Source organism: Mustela putorius, unplaced genomic scaffold (genome assembly GCF_011764305.1).
Source record: "Mustela putorius furo isolate JIRA1106 unplaced genomic scaffold, ASM1176430v1.1 tig00001069_pilon_pilon_pilon, whole genome shotgun sequence".
NCBI lineage: Eukaryota > Metazoa > Chordata > Mammalia > Carnivora > Mustelidae > Mustela > Mustela putorius.
The window spans coordinates 2,510,962-2,526,799 of NW_025421558.1; the positions used below are offsets into that span (position 1 = coordinate 2,510,962).

Consider the following 15,838-nt stretch of genomic DNA (forward strand, 5'->3'; position numbering starts at 1 on the left):
TCCCACCCCTAACCCCTGGCAACCACTAATTTATTTCTATATCTATAATTTTGTCATTTGAGAATGTTATAAAATGGAATCAAATAGCATATGACATTTTGAGATTGGGTTTTTTTAGTCCCCATAATGCCCAGAAGATGCATGCTTGTATCAATAGTTCATTCCTTTTTATTATTCAGTCTTATTCCATGGTATGGAGGGAACTGCATTTGCTTGACCATTCATTTTGGTTATTTCCAATTTTGGCTCCCACAAATAAAGTTATGAACAGTCACATCTACTTCGTCTGATATTAATATAGTCACTTGTTTTCTTCTTCTCATATTATTTTTAAAATTGAAATATAATTCACCTGCCATAAAAATCACCATTTAAAAATAAAATTAACTGGTTTTTAGTATATTCCATAGTTGTGCAACGATCAGATTACCTGATTTCAGAATATTTTCATTACCACAAAAAGAAACCCTAGAATGTTAGAATGGTTATATATTTCCTCCTACCCCCAGTCCCTGAAACTATTAATGTGCTTTCTCTCTCTAGGGATTTGCCTATTCGGATCAGTTCATTTTAGTGGGATCATACATTATATGATCTTTTGTGTCTGGCTTCTTTCACTTTACGCTTTCAAGGTTCATCTGTGTTGTAGCATGGATCAATACCGAATAGTATGCCATTGCATGGATATGCCATATTTGGTTTCACTGTTCATCAATCGATGGACTTTGGATTCTTTCTAGTTTTTGCATATTACAAATAAAGCTGCTATGAGCACTTGTGTACAAGTTTCTGTGTGGATACATATATTTATTTCTCTTGGATACATAAGTAGGAGTGGAATTGCTGGATCATAGGGAAACTCTGAGTTTAACTTTTTAAGGCACTGCCGAACTACTTTCCAAGTGGCTGCACCATTTCCCAGTATTACTGAGAACATACAGGGTTCTAATTTCTCCATATCCTCACTGACATTTGCTATTGTCCATCTTTTTGATTATAGCCATTCTGGCCAGGGTAAATGAGTATCTCGTAATTTGATATGCATTTCCTCAATGACTCATGATGTTGAGTATTTTTTCGTATGCTTATTGGATACTTGTATAGCTTCTCTGAAAAAATGTCTATTCATATCTTTGCCCATTTTAAAGTTAGGTCATTTACTTTTTATTATTGACTAGTACAAGTTTTTTTTTCTGGACACTAGTCCTTTATCAGATATATCATTTGTAAATATTTTCTCCCACTTTGTGAGTTGTCTCTTCATTTTCTTGATGGTGTCCTTTGAAGCACAGAGGTGGTTTGATTTTAATGAAGTTAAATTCATCTGATTTTTCTTGTGCTTTTGGTGCCAAATCTAAGAAACCATTGCCTAATCCAAAGTCATGAAGATCTACTCTGTGTTTTTTCTAAGAGCTTTATAGATTAAGTTTTTACAGTTAGGTCTTTAATCCATTTTGAGTTCATTTTTGTTTATGGTTTAGGTTTAACTTAGTTCTTTTACATACGGATATTCAATTGTGCCTTTATGTTTGTTGAAAAGACTCTTCTTTCTCCACAGAATTATCGTGGCACCGCTTCTGCTCTGATTAGTATTTGCATGGTATTTTTTTCTACCTTTTTATTTCAAATTACCTATATAGTTATGTCTGAAGTGAGTTTCTAGAACAGAACATACTGTGAGGTCATATTTTCTTAATTTACTCTGTCAATCTCCATCTTTTAACTGATGTATTTAGACATTTCCCATTTAATGTAATTATTGATATATTAGAGCTTAAGCCTTACTCTTGTTGTTCTTTTTTGTTTTCCAGTTTTTGGTTTCTCTATTTTAGCTTTTCTGTTTTCTTCAGGGTTATTTGAGCATTATTTATAACTCTTTCTTGGTTTATCTATAGGGTATTTGAATATTATCTATTTGAATAGCTTTCTCAATTGGTGATCTAGGTATTACATTATATATACATAAGTCATTACAGTCTACTGGTGTCAACATCTTACCAGTTCAAGTGAAATGCAGAGGTTTTACTTTTTTTTATGTCTCTCTTTGCCCTGACCCATTTGTAACATAATTGTCTTAAGTATTCCTTCAACATACATTAAGAACTGTGTTAGACATGGTTATAATTTTTGCTTTATCTGTCAAACAATTTAGAAAACTCAAAGAGAAGGAAAGTATTGCTTTATCCATTTTTTAAAATGCTTTCCATTGTTTTTTATTCCTTCCTGATATCTCAAGATTCTTTCTTTGTCATTTCCTTCCTGCTAAAGGAACTTTCTTTAGCCATTCTTTGAAGGTAGGTTTATTAGTGACAAATTCTCTTAGTTATACTTCATTTGAGAAGGACTTGGTTTTCCCTTCATTCCTAAGGATATTTTTTCTAGGCATAGAATTCTGGGTTGACATTTATGTTTTTCAGCAAATGAAAAATGTCCCACATTCTCTGGCCTCCATGGTTTCTGATGAGAAATCTGTTATCTGAATTGATTCTTCAGGTAGGTAAGGTGTTATTTCTCTCTTCTGCTTCCAAGATTTTTTTTTTCTTTGTCTGTTGGTTTTGAGAACTTTGTCTACAATGTGTCTCAGTCTTGGTTTCTCTGTATTTATCTTGTTTGACTTTCACTCAGATTCTTGAATCTGTAGGTTTATATCTTTTACCAAGTTTTGACACTTTCACCTGTACTTCTTTGAATACTTTCTCAGTCCCACTCTCCTCTCCCTTCTGGGACTCTATGACACAAATTTCCAATCTTTTGTTATAGTCCTGCATGTCCCTTAGCTTCATTTTCTTTTAGTCTGTTTTTTCTCTGTTGTTCAGATTGGTTAATTTCCATCCCGTTATCTTTAAGCTCACTAACTATTTCCTCTGTCCTCTTCATCCTACTTTTGAGTACATCCACTGAATTCTTTTAGTTTGGCTATTTCATTTTCCAGAGGTAAAATTTCTAACTGAGAGAAAATTATAGTTTTATTATAGTTTTGTTTATTATAGTTTTGTTTCTTGGCTATAACTTTCATTTGTTTCAGGTGTGTTTGTAATTGCTTGCTAAATCATTTTTATAACAGCTGCTTTAAAATCCTTGTTAGATAATTCTAACATCTGTATTCACCCAGTGTTGCCATCTCTTGGTTGTCTTTTCTCATTCAAGTTTAGATCTTCCTGGTTCCTGGTGTGATGGGTTGTTTTTTTAACTGAAACTTGGACATTTTGGGTATTGTACTAGATTTTCTTTAGGGATTGTGTTTCAGCCATCCTTTTCTGACAGCACTCTGGCAAGGAAAGGGAGACGCTGCCTCATCACTGCCAGGGGGCAGTGGGAGTTCAGCTCTTGGCCTCAGTCGGTAACCCGAGGGAGATGTTCCTTATCCCTGCTGGGTGGAAATGGGAGTTCAGGATCCCCACTAGTCTTCAATGATACCACCTTGACTGGAGGGGCCTAGGTGCCTTATTATTGCCTCTCACCTGTCCTTCAGTGAAAGTGTAATGAGGGCAAGTGGACTCTTTACCACTGAGAGGTGGTAAACATCCTGATTCCTCATTAGGCTTCCCTTGATACCATTCAGAGAGGAGGGGGATTGCCTGCTCACCACCAAATGGGCATACTAGTCCAGGCTCTCCACATGGCCTCCATTAACACCATGGGTTGGGGAGGGCCTTGCCAACGCTTACTGGTCACGAGATTCCTGGCTCTCCACTCCAGTCTTCTCTCATACCACCCAGGCTCCGGAGCCTGGACTACCTCATTATAAGCTGATGAGAAAGAGGCTGTCTACATAGTCTGTGCTGAGCTGGGGGTGGGTTTGGGGCTGAAGTCTTTTTCGGTGGTGTTGGCTGGAGTGGAACAGTTATTATCTAAAAGTGTATAATCTTGCTAAGTAGTCTTTTTCTGGGTCTTTTGGCTGCAGAAAGTAGGCATTCCTTGGGATTGTTTTTGTTTGTGCCTGGGTTGTCAACTTCTCCATTCCCCAGCATGGGATATAAGGGGCAAAGAGAAATCCCAGGGAACTCACTACTATGTCACTCCTTGGATACCAAGGTTTTAGTTGGCCTGTCTCCCTCTACTTCTTAGAGTCTTCTCATTTTATAAATAATGTCCAGGTTTTCTAGTTTTAATTAGCAGGATCTAAATGCATCTACTCCATCTTACCAGAAGTGGAAATCTCAAATATATATGTATGTATATATATATATATATATATATATATATATATAATATATATATATTATATAATATATAATTTAATCATAGTTTCATAATGGATAGAAGGAAAAGAAAATATTCTCTTTTAAAAAGAAGCAGTTTCTGGGGCGCCTGGGTGGCTCAGTGGTTTGGGCTGCTGCCTTTGGCTCAGGTCATGATCTCGGGGTCCTGGGATCGAGCCCCGCATCGGGCTCTCTGCTCCACAGGAAGCCTGCTTCCCTCTCTCTCTCTCTCTCTGCCTACCTTTCTGCCTACTTGTGATCTCTGTTTGTCAAATGAATAAATAAAATCTTTAAAAAAAATAAAAAAAATAAAAAGAAGCAGTTTCTATGAGAAAGTTTTGATAGAGTTGAGTTATTCAAATAAGAGTATGGTAAAGTATATCCTTAAAATATTTTAGGAAAACGAAATTGTAGATAAACCAGGAATTTCAAAGAAGGAATCAGTAGAGTGAGCTAGCAGCAACCAAAGCATGTTTGCTACAAGATAGCATTTTCTAGTTAGAAGAATGACATATTACGAGCTATTATGCAAACCAGTTCTCTCTTTTTCCCTCTTTCATTCTCTGCTGCTCTCCTCTTTAACGCTTTTCTTTCTTTTAACATGAGAAGAAAAGAAGAGCAGAAAACTGTAGTGGAAGCAGATGGCTGCTCTTTCAAGAACAATGTAGTTTTTCCAAAATGTATCCTATGAAACACATGTTTACAGTGTTTACACTGTAATAGTGTACTACAGTATAAGCCGGTTTTAGCTTAAAAAATACAGTTCCATGATCAAATATGTTTTGAAAAATGCTGGATTAAAAAGGTTAAATGGATTTGTTTGAAACAGGAATTTGCACAGCCTGTCATATGCTAGCATGCACTGTGAATGTCCAGGAGCCACCAGGAAGTAAACAGCATTTCCTAAAACTTTCAATATTAGCATTCCACAGAACACAATTTTGTGAAATTGCCATAAGGCAATAATTTGTTGGTTAGCCAGCAGCCAAGTAATAAAATGAAGCTGCAAAGCAACTAATGGCAGGGATTCATGTATTACATGACCACTCAGCACCTGTAAACAAGCCTTACAACTTTTTAACAATGGACATGAAAAGAAACCCAGAGATTAAAGATCTGGTAAGCAGTAACTGAACTAATGAAATGTAATTCTGAGATGGTATATCACTTGTATCTCCATTTCTTTATTTCTTTTAAAAACTTATTCCAGATCGTGTTTATACTGAACAAATACAGTGATTTAATATATATGTTGGTATTTCAGAGCTTTATGATTACAGGAAAAACAAGGTTGATTGAGTTAAGTGTTAAATGCTTAGTCTTAGAAAAACCATTTAGTTTTGTAATTCAAGCTACCATCTAGTGGCAGCTCTTTGAATTGCAGGAAAAATGTGTAAATTTACTAGCTGGCCAGTCTTTTAAGATTATGCTGAATGGTATCAAATGTTTCATATCCAATCTTAATAGCTGATGACTTCCCTAAGAAGGTACTTAAGAAATAATTAACTACTTCAAGCTCACTTAATTGTATTATCACTTGTGAAATCTTTGCACTTCATAAATTTCATGATCAAACTGTTATTTCCCATTGATTCATTTATTAAGTTAAGCAAGGACAAGAGCAGCTACTAGATCTGAGATGCACAGATAATGATTGCCCTATGCAATATTTGTGGTAAGGGAGAGAAGATTTTTGGCTTGCTAGCACAATGAGGAAGTGGAGGAATAAATAACAAAGAAATCAGTATCCCTATTCAGAAGACCTATAGCCCTACCAGTATCGAAGTACCAAAGACCAGTTTTTTTCTCTTCAATTATCTATTTCATAATAGCAAAGTCATTTTTGTTGTTCATATTGCTAGCTATTATCATGTAATTAATCAACAAGTCATCTGATGAATAGAAAGGTAATAGTCTTGCACTATGCTAACAGTTAAAGGGATAAAGAGCTGACAGTCTTAATAAAAGAAACAATCTAATAAAACAATGAAAGACAGTCAAACATATAGCCCTTCATTAAATATAAAAACTTCACTTGTATTAAAAATATACCATTTTAATAAAATCAATACAACTTATAAATACATAAATTTGATATAATTTTATATGTGAAAACATGTATCAAAATGTGTTAAATCATCAAAGGAGATTAATTTACATTGTTTCCTTACTTGAGCTTTTAGGGTTTGCAGTTGTCCTTCATAATTTTGCGTCATTGCTAAGTTACATTTTTCCAGACTGTCCAGCTTCTGCCTAAGTAAGCCCACCTGCAGCAAGAACAAAACTTAATTTTGATTTTTTTCTAAATTTTGCCTGATGAAAGCAGAAAATGTGCAAAGGAGGAGCATGCTTTAAGTAAAACTGCTGTCCTCAAACGAGAATAAATATTTGCACTGCAGTTCTTAAAATAGCTATTAATAATGAAAGTCACAAAACCCCACATTGCTGGTGCTATTCCACTGGGTACACATAAGAACAGGGCGGTATGGATGTCTGACAAAAGATCCGTGTCACCATCACATCTGACATTAAGGTTTAGAATTTACTTTGCATTATTTTTTCAGGAGGCCATGTCACCATCACTCAGGCAGAGCCTCTGCGGATGCAGTTCTGTTTTTATTTTGGGCACCACTGTCTTCAGTGGGCGCTCTGCTTCGGGGGCACCACAGAGTGTGGGCTGCATTTTTAGAAGAACATTTCAAAAAGAGAAGAATGATGTCTCAGAGGAGTTCCCAGGGGTTTGGCTTGCAGAATTGGCTGAAAATGCAAGGGAAGCACCTGTGTACACATCTGGGTCATCACAGATATGGGAGCAAGAAAATAGTCTCTTGCATATTCCGGGCCTGATGACCTGCCTCCACCCTGAAGGGAAGCCAAATGCCAGTAACTAAATAACTCAGTTAACTATGTCAAGAGAGAAGTTCTACTGGGAGGCCAACAAAGGTAGAGAGATGGCTGAAGAACAAGTTGGCTGATGATGGTTTTGTATAAGATTAAAGTAAATACTTCTCTTAGGCCTCACCCAGAAGAAAAATTCATAGACACAAAAGTCTGCATTAGGTCAAGTTCGTGATTTTTCTGGAACTCGTCTGGAAGCCCGAGAGTACTCGTACGTTCCACCTGCTGTAAGCAACCTTGTGGAGGCTGGGGGCACTCCTCTTAAGAGGGGGCCCACATATATTCACACACCCCCTTCACCTAACTTTTTTCTTCCCTGTCCCACAATCATGTGTTGACATTTCACTTCTTTCTGGAAATGTTCTCCTAGTAGATTTGAAGAGATACTTGACTTAGCCATTACCAAAGACAGAGTTTGGACAACTAGCTTGTTTCTACAGTTGCAAAAGCACTGACATCTTTACTTGCAAACAATATTTATTTCACATATATATATTAAATATCTATTTACTTTTATAGATTGCATTTTGTTTTTCTGCATCAGCAAATTTTTATGGGTTGAGGTTCCAATTGTCACTTATTTGATGGAACACATTTAGCACGCTACGACAGAATTCCAAGCAGTAAAGGCTACCGCTGTTGCCTGATAAAAAGTATACATAATGAAAAACATACCCTGGAGAGAATAAATATTATTTATAACTGCCTGAGGAATTAACAATACATATATTCAGTACCTCTTGGCCTTTCTGATCCAAGCATGTTTGTGCATTTGCCAACTCTTGATCCCGAAGATCTAATCGTGTCTCCAAAGCCCGCATTTTCCTTTCCCAATCCAATTTTTTGTTGCTTACCATGATGTCAATTTGCTCCATTAATTCCTGAAGTTCGGCCTCACAAGGAGAAGCTCTGGCAATGGTTGAAAAGTGAAACACATTTTAAAAGAGGGAAATGTGAGGACAAGAAAAATTATTCCACTGCTCTGAATAGTGCTGATCATTGTTTCCTCAAATTGTTCAAATACTTAAATAGAAAGAAGTCTGGAAGCCAGAGGTTAAATTTTAAACTAAAACTGAAAGCTAATTTCAGAGTAAACAATGAATATACATTAATTTTTTTAAAATGACATCTCCTAAATTATAGTTGCTGTCCTAATATAATGCAATAATTGATAAAGACACTGCTTCTGTTCTCTTCTTAGTATATGTGGTAGCACCTGGGTCTCCCAGAGCCAAAAATTTTGACTTGGACAAGGAAGTCCTAAAATGAAAACACATGTGCAGATTATGTTATATCAGAAATAAGGTGACAATAAATGAAGTTAGCTGAAAAAAATTAAATAAAATAACAATTTTAGAGTGGACTGATTCTATGGAAAATTTGAATTATGAAAAAGGTCCAATGCTCTTCTATGTAAATGTATGAACATGTACCTATGTCTGTCATAGCTTGACTAAGTTTGGTGGCAGGCAACCTGGGACTCCAACCATGCCTATCAGGGATAGAAGAGCAACCCCAGGCTAGGAAGGGCCCGATTCAAGGGTACTAATTGGGTGACAGGGATTGTAGTGTGATCTGACTGGTGTCCCTTTGGAAGGAATCTGATCAGGCAGGTGTGGGCAGAATAATGTAAGTCTTTAGATAATGGGGATACTGTGAGTCGGGTAAGGGGCAATATCTTGGTTCTCAGAGGGTCTATTTATAATTGAAACAAAACCCTTGTAATAGCTAGATTTATAGAGGTGCTAATTGTGAGGACAGATTGCTGTTGCTCCCAGGGCAGGGTTCTCCTTCAAAGAAGCTGATGTATTCCACAGGGGCCTGGAATAAGTCCAGTTATTCAGACTGGATATGCAGGCAGATGTTGAAGCCTCAGATTTCAGCCTACGGAACACACACACATCCAGGATTAGAAAGCGAGTTATTTCAGTATCCATTCAATGGTGGTGACGGGGCTTCTAATATATTTGTGTGGGTGGAAGGAAGGCAGGAGGAAAAGGCAGGCGAGAAATATCTCCTCCATTTAGTTTCACCAAATCAGAATTTTAGAGGTAATTAAAAGTCATTTAGCATATTCTGAAAAATGTCAGGCCCAGAGAGGTCAAGGTCACACAGTAATTAGTGGGAGACCCAGGTCAAGATCGTAGGCAGCTGCTTCCCATCTTCAGCTCCTTTCGGTGTACCACATAGCAAAAGACACAATGTTTTGAATAAGAACTCACTTGAAAGATACAGCGTAGATTAGCTCCATTGCAATAAGGTTAGGAAGAGGTAGGAGAACCCAAAGAACTCAGAATTCCCAGGATCAATTTCTAAAATGCCCAGGCAACCTGAACGAAGGGTGTCCCTTTGATAGGCTCATTCACCAGAGGACTCAGCAGTTTTGACATCAGAGAGCTTCTAAGTACAAAGTGCCATTCTGAAGTCTTGTAGGATTTCTGGACTAAGGCCCAAAGGCTCTCCATTTTCACTTAAAACCTAAAAAAAATCTGAGGGAAAGGAAGTACTAATTCCTCTATAAATAAGCTTATTGAATTTTAATTGGAGTTACGACATGGGGAAAACCAGCAGAACAAAAAGAATCGTTTTCACACCATTTTCTTTTCATAACAACGTGTATCACCTTTGCCATAATTATATTGTTTTTCTGCTATTGTAAGCTCTGAAAGGGCCATTTTATCACCATCTCACTGGAGCTCAGCACAGTGCTCCAGCACATAGCAGATACTCAATAAATTTTTGAAAAACGAACAAATGAGTCCTTTTCATCATTATTTGCTCAGCATGTAGGAACGCACCATGCCAATGGAATTAAAATATAGGCCAAAAGTAGAGAGCAACATAATGGAAGCCACTCAGTCAATATTGTTAAATAAAGGAGCGTATGGTTTCTTTCCTGACTATGACTATGCCATGCAAAAATCAGGATATTATACTGATTGGAAGGACTTTTACAAGTCACCGTGTCCAACTACCCACCCAGTGTTTGCACGTCTTTCACAATGTTTCGTATGAGAATCATCTATGATGCCCTGCTGATCAGATTCAGCAGATCTAGAACAGAGGTCATTCTGCATCGCTAGCAAAGATATCAGGTGATCCTGGTGAATGCCAAGGCTTGTGATCTGTTTCACAGTATCACTGCCAAAAGGTCAACCAGCCTAGGTCTGAATTTCTCCTTTACCAGGTAACCGCTATCTGAGATTGTAGCCAGATAGCAATGAGTTTTAAGAAGTTCTTTCTTATTTTGAAGAGCTATTTCACCCCCTGGTTCTAATTTGATAAATTAGGACCATGCAGAACAAGTGCCTTTTCAACACAGTAGACCTTTGAGTACTTGAATACAGTTATTAATATGTCAAATACATTATCTGTACCTCCAGATTCTTCCAGGTTTTCTCAGTATTTAGTAGTAGATACTGAACATTCCTACAGACAATGGCCAGAACACTTACCCACAACTTCTATAGCAATAGTCCTAGAATGGTCAGGACTCGGTCAATGACTGATGGCTTCCTTAATTTTTGCCCCCACTTCCAACTCAGGACCAACTGGAGAAAGTCAAATACAGTCCCCAAACTAATCATATAGAACACCCCCCTTCTACTAATCCTGCCTCCGTCTTCCCTGTAACAACCTCCATCCAAAGAAAGCATGCCCAAAGCCTTCTCTTTTGTTTACTGTAAAGCTTTCCCACTAGCCTTCAAGTCTCTGCCAAATGTAAGTGATGTTTGCTGACTCCCTTGCAATAGCAAGCTTTGAATAAATAGGCTTCTTTTGCTCTCATTTGGGTGGTCTTTGCTTATGTCCATAAGTATCTTTATTTCCTCCAATTGCCCGTGGAAATTTCTTTTTTCTCCACCCCTCACTACCTACTATACTGCCTGGAAAATACTAGATGCTTAACATACCATTTGTTGAATGAATGAAAAAGTGAATGACTACGTTAAGATTTTCAGACCCTTTATAATCCTGGTGGCTCTCTACTGAACAAGAGTTCCTGTGTTGATTCCTCCTTGAAATGTACCATTCAGAACTTTAACAGAACACCCCAGGTGTTGTCTAACCAGTTTAGGTAGGGGTTCTCACATCCTGTTTTTGGTGCTATGCATTTTTATTCAAGCAGATAAAGATCACCTTAGCTTTGAATCTGGGAAGGGGAAAGGCAAAGCAGTGATATAATACCATTTCAAGGTGAGTTTAGTCATGTCCGAACACCTTTTTCACATATGCTACAAACAAGGCCACTATCCTGTGCTTGTTTCATCCTGGGGGGTGGGGGGCTGCTCTAAGGGCAGAGCTTTATATTTATCCTTATTACATTTCATTGTGATAGTTTCAGCCTCTCAACGTGTGTTGTCATCACTGGTTTGTTAATGAAGCAAACATCCATTCAGGGACTGCTGCCCACTGTGTGAGGAACTGGGAAGACAGAGACACATGACCTGTGCATAGAGACACCTGCAAGGCAGGGACAATACAAGACTGATGAATACGTGCAGCTCTTCGGGGACTAGAAAGCAAAGGTACTAAATACAATCTTGGACAAGATGGGTTACCACAGAAGCCTTCCTCAAGGAGCTTATTATGTTTTGGGATCCTGTTTGTCAGAAAATATATTCACTATACCTCTCAGTTTTGTGTCATCTGCAGATCTGATAAGCAAAGCATTAGTTGTTTCATATATAAATACATTTTTTTCCTACAAGTGACTGTAAAATATCATACCAGACAAGACAGAGGACAGGGCTCTCTGGCATTCCACTACCAAGCTCGTCAGAGTGACAGGGATCAGGTGATTATTTTTTTTCTTATAATAAGTTTCTAATCCACTTATTTAAATTTATAATCTTTTCTCTTTTTTCCCCCTATAAAAATGTCATGAAAAGCCCTGTAAAATAATATGGCAAAGCCCAAGTAAGATTCTATCTATAAGCTCCCTGATGCACCGGTATATCAGCCCCGTGAGCCCAGCTGATCTAGTATGTGTGTGCTGAGTCCTGGGGTCACTGCTTCCTCCTTTGGATGCTCACAAGCCACCCATAATCCCTTCCAGAATCTTCCTGAAGACTTAGTCAAACTCAGATTTACATCCAGCTCAGCTTTCTGTCAAATTTAATATTCCTTTTTGAAATTCAATTGACTAATCTACTAGTGTATCTTCCCTTCTTCAGTTTTTCAGGGATAATTAAGAGCAAGTTGGTCTCCACAGAATCAGTATTTTCTCCTAAATCTAATGAACTTCAAAATGAAATACAAAAGGCTTAGTTTAGCATTCTCCACAGAGCTGGGCACTAACACTATTCATAGTTTCATTTCTTCCCATAGTCAAATGCTGACTAACACTACGCTAATTACTTTCCTGTTCTTCCTCTTACAGATCCTCACAACATTCCATAAAGTAGGTCTTATTTTTCCAATTTTAGAAAAGTTGGTGGAGGCATTAAAAAAGAAAAAAGTCCTCTGAGTCTTCCAGCTTTAAGAAGTAGGTGGATTGTGGCTGATACACTACTGTAGACATATAAAACTTGGCTCTGACTACTGGGTTTATCCCCAGGGGGTAATTCCCAAGAGAAGGATTGTGCGGTCAGGAGAGAGGTCTCAAACCAGAAGGAAGGGGACACACTGAGATTTGCAGGGTGATGTACTAGTCTGAGGGGACTAGAGTCAAAATATGTGAAGAGAGCAAAATACAAAGCTGATGGTTTAAAATGGTGGTAGGTGGCCAGAGTGTAGGGGGACAGGAGATGGAAAGTAGAGAGTCATTCAGAGTAAAAAGAGCTAGAGTAAGATACATGGACATGTAGGTTACTCCAAAGTCCTTTCACGTATGGGCTTACGTGCTGGTCCTTACAAAGGCAGACCTTCATCAGACAGACGGCTATGGTGACCATATTATCTATTATCCAAACCAGGACAATTTTGAAAGTGGAAGAGGCACTCATGACAATTATGCCAGGACAAAGGTATAAAACAGTGATTGTTCTGGGCCAAGGGGGATGTAGGGACAACCTGCCTACCCATCATCAATCTGGAAAATAGAAATGGAAAAAGAGGTCTGTAAAGACAAAGTGAGTTCATTTGGGGACGTAAGAGATGTCAGAATAGAAATGGATCTTGGGTTTGAGAGAGAGAAGAGGGGGTTTGAAAAACAAACATGGTAATCATTGTGGAGGAAGTGGAGGGATTGAGAAAGGAAAGCATAAGCTGAAGAGAAAGAGAAGACTATGTTCCGCAACATGGAAGAGTCTAAGAGAATGAGTCTCCAAAAGGTTGATGGGTAATATAGACCATCATATCAGATATTTTAATGAAACTCTTCTAAAATGAAGCAGTTATATTACTTAGTTATATTATTATTATATTATATATTATATCTATTATATATAATATATATTATTATATATTACTTAGTTTATATTGCTATATATTTAGTCATACCAATATAATTTAACTTTTCTGTGGTGGCTCATAGACCCTGTTCTGTATATCAAATACTGTACCACCCCAGAAACTTAAATAGAACCAAATGGGAGATATTCCAGATGCCCCAGAACCCACTTTCATAGACATATCTGTGATGTCAACCTGCTCTATAGTTGACTGTTCCCCCAAGACAGTAAAGTGAAAGGCTTACTACTTTATGACTCCTCCATCACAATTTCACAGTTGCCTTCCTTCAAAATTGGCTACCAAATTATAGCTAAAAATAGCTTTTCTCTAGCACTTTTCTCATTGTCCAAAAAATGCTATTTACTGTCATCACTAATGTGTGCTGACTTACCAGCTTTACAACGCCTATCTTTACTGCATATTTAAGATGGTGGCTTATTCTTAGTCTATTCTTCTCACTCATCTGTAATAAGCTTAATGTTGGAATGTGGAGGGGTAGAAATCCCTACATTCCTCAAAAGCATGCTTACATGTACTTATCAAGGCTTTATTCTAGAGCCTTCATCAAAATCATCAAAGAGAGACATTTACAGAAATAAAATGCAATGTGATAGCTTTCAAGTCCCTGTCAATGTTTTATCAGAATTCTAGATACAGGGGCTCGGTGGGTTAAGTCTCTGCCTTTGGCTCAGGTCATGATCTCAGAGTCCTGGGATCGGGCCCCACATTGGGCTCTCTCCTCAGCAGGGAGCCTGCTTCCTCCTCTCTCTCTGCCTGCCTCTCTGCCTACTTGTGATCTTTCTCTGTCAAATAAATAAATAAAATCCTTAAAAAAAAAAGGAATTCTAGATATATACAAATTTAATATCTAACAGCTTTTATGTTCTAAAAAGAATGGAAGATCTTGTAAATACCTGTATTACAGTTAAACTTTTTCTAAAAACTTTTTCTATAATGACTACTCCTCTTCTGAGTAACATCTTGGCTCACACACTGAATAATAGAAGAGGATAGTTGAAATATTAGCAAACACCAACCCTCTTTCTGCAGGTGATTTTTATAATTACTTAAAAATACAAATAACCAAACTATCTCCATAAACTTATATATCTGACACATTTCATATTAATATGGAGAACCATGATATGATTAATAATAAACTATATATAGGTTAGTTTGGATTCTATAAGCCAATCTCTGGGACAATTAAAACTCCCTCTTGCTAAAAGGTCTATCTGATGAAAGACTGCAGTGATAGTACAAAGGAGGGTAGCCACTTAACCCCTTTTTTATTTAAAACTAGAGCCAGCTAGTTCACTGGATCCTAACAGCAAAGAATTAGCTAAGCATTGATAAAATTTGTTTTTCCAATATTAGGAAAATAAAAAAGATGCTGGTTCCTGAATGTTGGAAATGAACCGTCCAATGCCTGCTTATTCTTATAACTTCCAAATCTCTCTCTGCAGCCAGAGCTCTGAGTTCCAGACTTCAATATCCAACTACCATTCAACATCAACATTCCCACAAGACGTCTATAGGCATCTCAAACTTCTCATATTCAAAACAGCACTTGAACCCCCACACCACAGACCTGCTCCCACTCCAGTCCACTCAGTCTCTTTAATTGGCATTGCAGCTATAGCAGCTCAAGATCCAAACCCTCATGACCTGAGATTTGTGTTTCCTCAACCCCCAGAATAACAGGTCTATTGGCATTGCCTCCAATATATACCCTAAATTCTGATCACTTCTCACCCTGTCCAGTGGTAAGAACTTGGTCTGAGTCATCCTTATCACTTGTCTGATTCCATTCTTATCTCCCACTTGGATAGGTGCCTGCACCCAACATCCACCCTTCCTTTCTTCCATAACAGATCTCCAGTGTTACTCAGAGTGGAAATGTGTCCAGCTAAAAGTACAACTACATTGGCCAGTCTCTCCTGGAGCTAGGCATGGCCATGCAACAAAATCTGGCCTGTGAGAGGTAATAGCCATGAAGCTCTTTAGAAGAGAGCTAGAGTGGTGGTCCTTGTGCCTATGCATCGCTCACACTTTCCACTTGGGGGCACTCAGCCTGATTTCCAGGGTACAAAACCTGCATTTCTTTGCTTGAATCCCTCTTCTTGCCACTGGGGTCCTCTGTGCCACCTGTGTGATAGGCCAGAGGTAACAGGAAATTAAAGCCCTCCCGGAAGCAATCCTCAACCAGTGAATCTCAGTTATTGGTATGTAAATACTCACTTTCTCCCTGGATGGGATATCTCTAAGGGCTGTGCTCTAGACTGAGCTCTAGACTGGGTTCCAGAATCTCCCCAGTAGGTTTTGTTTCAATCACTCTCAGTGGT

At 37.9% G+C, this 15,838-nt stretch overlaps 1 protein-coding gene across 4 annotated transcripts in view; it reads right to left on the reverse strand.

Annotated features, from left to right (window-relative positions):
* The window catches only part of DEUP1 (deuterosome assembly protein 1), an 81,978-nt gene that overhangs the window by 54,080 nt on the left and 12,060 nt on the right, over nt 1-15,838 (reverse strand). For all 4 annotated transcript variants that reach the window (XM_004763575.3, XM_045087198.1, XM_045087197.1 and 1 more), the window contains exons 3-4: nt 7,838-8,009; nt 6,374-6,469 (exon numbers count right to left, since the gene is read on the reverse strand). In XM_004763575.3, coding sequence (XP_004763632.1) covers nt 6,374-6,469; nt 7,838-8,009 — 268 coding nt within the window. The remainder of the gene's footprint in view (nt 1-6,373; nt 6,470-7,837; nt 8,010-15,838) is intronic.